A 7848-nucleotide genomic window follows, 5' to 3' on the forward strand; every position below is an offset into this window, starting at 1 on the left:
AGGCTCGGTGCGAAGGCAAGGGTCCGAGTTGGTCAAATGTGCCGAACAGTACCCGCCATGCCAAGGTTGGATGGGGGGGGGAGCTGATGTGTCAATGTGTACGAAATAATTCAATGAATTTCTTCCTTGCTTGGAACTTGGTCGAAAACTGAACACTTATCGCTTCACCACTTGCATCATCTCGCTCACGATGGCCTCTCAGCATATGACCAAGGCTGCTCCTCCATTGACACCAACCTTCCTCGTTCTGACGTTTCCGGCCCCTCGTATCGTCCTCATCCGCATGAACCGGCCTGCGGCCCTCAACGCTATGTCAACTGCGGCTCAGTGGGAGATGGATGCCATCTGGAAGTGGTTTGATGACGAGCCAACGCTCTCCGTCGCCATTATCACTGGTACGGGCCGCGCGTTCTCTGCAGGCGCCGACCTCAAGGATTGGAACAACAGCATGGACAGCAATGCTGACCCCAGCAAGAGAATGGGCAATACGCCCGCGTTCACCCCATTGAGTCGTCGCCTGGGCAAGAAACCCGTCATCGCAGCAGTCAACGGCCTCGCCATGGGGGGCGGCTGCGAGTTCGTGGTCAATTGTGACCTGGTCATTGCGGCTGAGGAGGCCGTCTTTGGACTGCCTGAAGTCAAGCGAGGCATTGCGGCAATTGGAGGTGCGCTACCTCGCTTGATACGGACTATCGGCCTCCAGAGAGCAAGCGAATTTGCCTTGACCGGAAGAAACGTGACGGCCAGGGAGATGGAGGCATGGGGCATAGTGAACAAGGTTGTGTCTCGAGAAAGCCTCATCGAAGAGGCCGTTCGTTACGCAACTATGATCGCTGTCAACAGTCCCGATGCCATCATCTGCACAAGAGCTGGGCTCCGACAAGGATGGGAAACAGCACCCGTGGAGGGGGCTGTCACTATCACACTAGAGAGGGAATTTGCGGAGTTGCAAAGAGGAGAAAACATAATCGAGGGACTACAAGCCTTCGCAGAAAAGCGAGAGCCTATTTGGAAAAGTAGTAGACTGTGAGAGCCTGGTATTTCCGAAGCTAGTCATCCATACACAATGAAGCGATGTGCAGCCTAATATTATGTTGTCCTCGTGGAACGCGCGGATGCGTTGATGCAGCCGGCCGCGTTAGCTAGTCTCAGGCTTCGTAACAGTACATCCGATTATGTGCCAATGCTTGCATGATGAAAATTGACAAAAAAACAGTGTGGTACATTACTAGCAGAGCACCATTTCAGACAGAGATTAGCGGTCGTTCGAGCTAATGATTCAGTGTGGCTCGGATTGATCCTGGACCCCGAAAACCCGCAGTTTCATACAACGTGAGACGAATGCCCTGCTTCGCTTTTCCCCGCTGAAGGACTTCTACCCGTAGTCGCCAGGGTCCGGCGGGGTTGGCGCCCAGCATGGGCATTTCAAAATGAATGGTCTGGTTCGTGACCAGTCGCCTACTTTTCCGCAGTCTGTGGCTTGCTCACTCCATCTCGTAGCAAAGCACCAACGGCAGTATTTGATCTCTTGTGTTGTCTCTCGCATTGCCAAACCAGTTTCGTACAAGAGGCGTGGGTATATTATAAACTGATGTGCTTGGTTCCCCCGATTGCTCCCACGAATCCTCTCGTTTGATCAAATTCAAGCAACTAATTCAATTGCAATGCATGTCAACAAAGTCGAGTCGGCACATGAGGTTGAGAGAGCAGGTGACGGAAGCATTGTGGTGCGAGATGATGCATCTTCCATACGCTCTGAGGCTCTGGGGGACAACCTGCCTCCTGGCTATTTTTACTCTCCTCGGTTCATTGGCTGCATGACGGTTGGTCGAGCCAGCGCATCACACATCAAAGCTCTTTTTAATTGATCTAGGGTTTCTGTCTTTCGGCAATTTCCGCCTACATCTTTCTTATCTTGCCAACTAATGTCCTGACGTACATCAACGCCGACATTGGTAAGTGTATTGACATTGGCACTGAGTACATTCAGAAGTACTGACTATCGAAGGACCGAGCCCCTACATCTCATGGGTCAATATCGCCAGGACCCTCGGCCTTTCTTTCTGCTACACCATTCTCGGCCGCCTTTCAGATCTCTTCGGTCGAAGATGGTTTTTCATCGGCGGAAACTGTGTAGCCCTAATCGGAATCATAGTTTGTGCAGCTGCGCCGAATGTTAACAGCCTCATCATCGGTGCCGCGATATATGGTGAGTCGCTCTCTTTCCGTACAGCGCGATTCATTGACTTATGTGGCCTAGGTGTCGGAGAGACTGTGCAACTCAGTTTCAACGTAGCCATCGGCGAGCTGGTGCCAAACAAATACCGACCCATGGTGCTTTCGTTTGTCTTCCTGACCAATGCGCCCATCGCCACCTTTGGTCCCATCATCGGTATGTTCTGCATGCCAACATACAACGATCGGGCTGACTCGATGATAGCCCGCAAGTTCGTGAACACACCTAGCCTTGGGTGGCGCTGGTGCTTCTACATCAATATTATCTGCGTTGGCTTAACAATCATTTTGCTGTACTGTTTCTATCACCCGCCCACGTTCAATCTATTGCACGAGCGTAAGACCAAGAGACAGCTGATGAGGGAACTTGACTGTAAGTTTGTCTGGATATCTTGCTGATGCATAGATAGCTAATCCATGAGTAGATCTCGGGATCTTCCTATGGACGGCGGGTCTGACCCTTCTCTTGATGGGTGTCTCCTGGGGTGGCAACATGTACCCCTGGAAATCAGCAGCAACGATTTCGAGCCTGATCATCGGCGCGAGTCTCCTTGTGGCGCTATTCTTTTGGGAGGGCTATGCGGACCTGAAATATCCTGCCATCCCCATCAAGTTTTTCCTTAATCGTGGCTGGTTTAGTCTGGTCATATGTGCGACCGTCGCAAGTGTGAGTGGGACATGTTCATGCATGATTAAAGTATTCTGACAGTGGTAGATGTTTTACTACTCGGCTGTCCTGCTCTGGCCTCAACAAGTTCAGGCACTGTACACGCGAGATATCACATACGCTGGATGGCTTTCCGTAAGTGCTCCAGCTTGCCGTGAAGGGCCCAAGCTGACTTGTTGCAGACCACCGTGGCGAGCTCTACAGCACTCGGGCAAATTGTAGCTGGCGCCATCGTCAAGTGGGGAGGCAATGTCCGGTACTGGATCATCTTCTCGACGTTCGCCATGGTGGGCTTCGTAGGCGCTTTAGCGTCCCTGACCCCTGAGACGAAGAACACTGGAATCGCCCTGACCATCATTGGTCCTTTCTTTGTCGGTTTCATTGAATTAGCAGCTCTGGCCCTGGCACCTCTGTATTGTAAGCCGGCAGACATCGGCCTTGCGTCGGGTCTCTTGGCATCGATCCGGTCAGCAGGAGGTTCCGTCGCGGTCGCCGTTTATACGACCATCCTAGCTAACCGACTCTCGACGACCATCCCATCGAACATCGCCGGGCCAGCGATCGAGGCTGGTTTACCGGCGGACCAGGTTGGTGCTCTAGCCGCTGCTGTGCGCGCCGGTAAGATGGCCACTTTTCCAGGTATCACCGACTCGATTCAGGAGGCTGTGCGGTCTGTTCTGCCTGTAGCCTATTCACAGGCATTCAAGACGGTGTATCTGGCAAGCCTTGGGTTCGGTGGCATTGCCATAGTCGGTTGCCTATTCTCGAAGGACGCGCAGAAGCACCTAACAGACCGTGTTGAAAGGCGAATGGGAGATGGGAAGAGGAAGCCAGAATTGGAGGCGAAAACGGTTGACGATGATCCTCGTCGGGAATCAAGGGAGATCCAGGAAGGTGCCTAGCTGTCCCAAGCTGTGCACGTCACGGCGCAGCAGGGAACATCGCGCAAGGTATTATGTTTGGAAGATAGCTGAAGGATAAACTTTTGATATCAGATTAGTAAATCATCGTTCATGGAGCTCGGGTTGGCGTGAGACGTGACCATTGAGTTGGGTAAAGTCACCGGCTGGCTACGGCATCATCAGTCGCAGCGCGTTGCACTGCCCTGCAAAACGCCGTCATAAGCCACGGCGCGCCTACAGTGGCTATAGCGTCATGCCGGTTGCCCCCTCTACCCCGCCTCTGTACTAAGGCCTAATTACGTTAAAGTCAAGTCAGTCCCAAGCTTCGAGAACCTGAAGCCAGCCGTGAGCCCTGAGCACAATTTCACACGCAAAGTCCGTCTGCCAAGAGTATCTATTTGACACAATAATGTTGCTGGGCAGTGATTCATTGCTCGCGCAACATGGATGCCTCCCGGACGCCCAAGCCGCCTCGTCGGAACTCCGTGGCCCGATCAATTAATTCGGCGACATCGCCCTCCTCCGTCGATTCGACAGCTGCCCAAAATAGGATCTCAAGTATCGGATCTCGAGATGTTGAGCTTCAGAAAAAGCGAGCACGAGACCGCAAATCTCAACAGGCCATGCGAGATCGCAACAAGTGGGCGATTCACAATTTGACGGAACAAGTCGCAATGCTTACCCGCGCCGTCGAGGAGCGAAGCCAGCAGACAGCCATGCTCCATGCTCGTGTGGCTACTCTTGAGGTTGAGAATTCGCAGCTGCGGACACAGAATGCCGCGCTCCAGCTCAGCTTGATGGGGCGAGATGCTAGCACGACACCTTCGAGTGGACTACTGATCACGAGTCGCGAGCCCTGGGAGACAGCACCCAAGAACGCACAATCCACGTGCCTCGCAGATGAGATACTGCAAGGCTTTATTGCTTCTGTCAGGACTGACAACTTCCTATCGGCAACGAGCATGGTGGAAAGGGCGGCAGCGTACTCTCTGAAGCCCAAACTCTGCTCACTAATCGAACCTGACAGGAGCACGGAGGATGACATTAGCAATGTCGTAGCGGACATAGTGCGGTCATATCCCGAGATTGAGACTCTGCCAAAGCAGGTCGCTGTGTTCTGGAACATGGCACTGCTTCTCAAGGTTGGTTGAAGCTTGGTGCCCACCTTGAATCATTGCATGCCTTGCTAACATTTGGCCCAGTGGATGGTTCTCCTAGATCAGCAGAGTTGGGATCTGATGCCCGAATGGTTGCGTCCGACCCCAAGCCAACGCGAAACTCCCCACGCAGCCTGGATCGATCGCATACCTTGGTGAGGACGTCTCTTCAGTTCATCGGAGCAAGGAGCACCTGTTCACAAAACCACAGGCCACGCGCGCGCGAATACCTGATCGCACACCCCGACATCACTCTTGATGACTGGGCTGCCCCCTACAGCTCAAGCTTTGGCGTAAGCTGGACTTACGATCCTTCACTCGTGGTCATAGCCTGCATAGCGCCCGATTCGGGCAGCACTGAGCTATCGATTAATCCTGTCTACGAAGAGCACCTGCGACAACTGAGGAATTGGACCGTGGGCGACGTTTTCCGGCAACAATTCCCAGAAATTTCCAAACTCGTCGACGAGGATACTGCATTCTGAACTGGAGATCAGCCCTGCTTTCCTCTGTACACACCCGAAAGTTGTGTGACTAAAGCAGGAGCTCACATGACTGACGCCGCTGTCCACGTCCCAGTTTACTCGAAGCTGTCGATTCGCGCTACTGATTCATCACAGCTCCTTGGTCTGCCCATGAGAGCCGACGGACCAAATCGCGGAGTATGATTCCCGACCAGCGACGCTTAGGGGAGTCGCCACAGTGCGATCAGCACCTTACCTAGTCAGTGATTAACCTTCCAGCACCAGTTATCCCACTGAGGGCCAGCAAATGTGTCCATCTAGAGCGCTCGAAATTCATCCAAGCTTACGCCTCGTCAATGAGACGCAAAGCATCCTCGCCACCAACATATGCTTCCTTCATTGACTCTCTTTTCAAAGGACGGAATCATAATCAACAGATGCTCTCACACACTGATCGAATCAAAATGGCCGACCTCCATATCTATTACTCACCCTACCCGAACATTAAGGTGCCAACCACCCTTTCTGTCTCCCAGTTCCTCGTTCAAACGAATCCGGATGACGTGTCACCGGAGAAAGTCATTTGGCAAGACTTTGGCGATGAAGATCAGAAGGTCACATACGCTGGGCTTCGATCCAACGCTGCCTTCGATGCGGCATGTCTGAGGGAGATGCTGGGCCTGAAGGTAGGCGATGTCGTGTGCATCGTAGCCACTAATTCGGCTCTGTGGGCCTCTCTTGCGCATGCCATTCTTTGGGCTGGGGCGTGCTTCTCGTCAGTGTCCCTTTACTCTACACTCTCTTCCTGAGCTATCTCTAAAAGCAAACTGCAGAGGCATCAACCCGCAAGCTACAAGTCATGAACTCATCCACTATTTCTCTGTCGCCCGACCCAAGTTGATAGCAGCGGATGCGGAACAGATTACAAAGATCAAGGTTGCGATACAAGAATTACATTGGTCCACGGAGCCAACGATCATAGCCATTGGGAGTTCTTCAACCATTGGACCGGACCATCTCAGGGTGAGCCACATCCACGTATCCAACTGGTGTGCTCATACTGATGGACAGTCAGTATCCTCGTGACATTCGCAACGCTGCGGTTAATCCCATGTATCCGTTCGGCATATCGAATGGCGACAATACCAAAATACCGGCAGGCATGTGCTTCAGCTCCGGCACGTCTGGCAAGCCCAAGGCGGTCGTTTTATCTCACCACAACCTCATCGCGCAACTCCTCAGCGTGCGGGCAACAAACCCCTTCACCCACACCTCGACCAGCCGTGAGCCTTTCTTCCCCTCGTTTGCACATATTTATGGCATTGTATCCGGTGTTCTAGCACCCGCCTGGATCGGCAATTACGTGCAACCGATGAGACGGTTTGAGTATCATCCTTATCTCCAAAGAGCCGCTGAGCTGAAGGCCAACATACTGCGCCTTGTGCCTGCGACGGCTGTGAGGATGACCAAAGACCCAGAGATTAAGAATCTTGATTTGAGTGCCGTTCACACCATCATGTGCTCTGACTCACCGTTATCCAGAGATACGATTGTGGCACTCCAACAAATCTTAAACCCAGAAGCAATAGTTCTCAACGGCTACGGCATGAGCGAGGCAACCGTGACGCTCCTCCGCAACACTCGCGGTGGTCAAAAAGGTGCCAGCGTCGGAAAGCCAGCTGCGGGCATGGAGGTCCGCATAGTGGACGAAAATTACAACGATGTCCAAGAGGGCGTGGATGGAGAGTGCCTCATTAGAGGGCCGTCAGTGTTCATGGAGTACAAGAACAACGAAGCTGAGACTGCGGCAGCATTTAAGGGTGGATGGATGTGTACTGGCGATATTGTTCATGTCGACCAGGACGGTTATTTTTGGCTCACCGGTCGAAAGAAGGAACTCATCAAGTACAAGGGCCATCAAATTGCCCCAGCGGAGCTCGAAGAAGTGCTCCTTTCCCATCCCTCCGTCTCAGATGCTGGTGTTTGTGGCGTGAGGGACAAGGCTACGCAGGAAGAACTCCCAGTCGGGTTTGTTTCCCTCTCCACGGCCATGAGTAACAGAGATAGGAGCCAGACAATGAAATGTCTGAGTGCTTTCATGAATGAGAGGGTTGCATCTTACAAGAGGCTCAGAGGTGGGCTGTTCTTAGTCGAATCACTGCCCAAAAACAGCTCTGGTAAGCTGTTGAGAAGAGAGCTTGTCCTACTTGCGGAGTGCTTGAGGAGCTCACGACCTAGAATATAGCATAAGGCAAGGTATGACACCTACATGTCCGCAAAATTAGCCATGGGCCAGCTGTTAGTTGGTCTACTCCCTCCCGTTTGATTAAATGGCGTGGGTCCTCGTGCAGAAGCGCAAAACAACAAGGCAAAAACATACAACATCAGGGATTCGCTGGTGGTCACCCACCCAACTACTAGTC

The 7848-nt window shown here is 52.7% G+C and overlaps 3 protein-coding genes across 3 annotated transcripts; all 3 read left to right on the forward strand.

Moving 5' to 3' along the window:
* Positions 1-190: 190 nt before the first annotated feature.
* Positions 191-3804, forward strand: D7B24_005456 (uncharacterized protein; the record flags this gene model as incomplete). Its single annotated transcript, XM_028639608.1, has 8 exons — positions 191-811; positions 1874-1955; positions 2009-2209; positions 2261-2392; positions 2441-2608; positions 2661-2902; positions 2951-3037; positions 3085-3804. The coding sequence occupies 8 exons, from the start codon at positions 191-193 to the stop codon at positions 3802-3804; spliced, it is 2253 nt and encodes a 750-aa protein (XP_028496129.1).
* A 674-nt stretch (positions 3805-4478) lies between these two features.
* D7B24_005457 (uncharacterized protein) lies at positions 4479-5446 on the forward strand (the record flags this gene model as incomplete). The annotated part of the gene is made up of 3 exons (XM_028639609.1): positions 4479-4946; positions 5007-5116; positions 5173-5446. The coding sequence occupies 3 exons, from the start codon at positions 4479-4481 to the stop codon at positions 5444-5446; spliced, it is 852 nt and encodes a 283-aa protein (XP_028496130.1).
* Positions 5447-5889: 443 nt separating this feature from the next.
* D7B24_005458 (uncharacterized protein) lies at positions 5890-7453 on the forward strand (the record flags this gene model as incomplete). The annotated part of the gene is made up of 2 exons (XM_028639610.1): positions 5890-6111; positions 6501-7453. Coding segments are annotated over 2 exons (1175 nt in total), but the record flags the coding sequence as incomplete, so codon positions are not given.
* Between the last annotated feature and the right edge of the window lie 395 nt (positions 7454-7848).

This window comes from Verticillium nonalfalfae (assembly GCF_003724135.2).
Source record: "Verticillium nonalfalfae strain VnAa140/NRRL 66861 chromosome Unknown scaffold_33, whole genome shotgun sequence".
Lineage (NCBI taxonomy): Eukaryota > Fungi > Ascomycota > Sordariomycetes > Glomerellales > Plectosphaerellaceae > Verticillium > Verticillium nonalfalfae.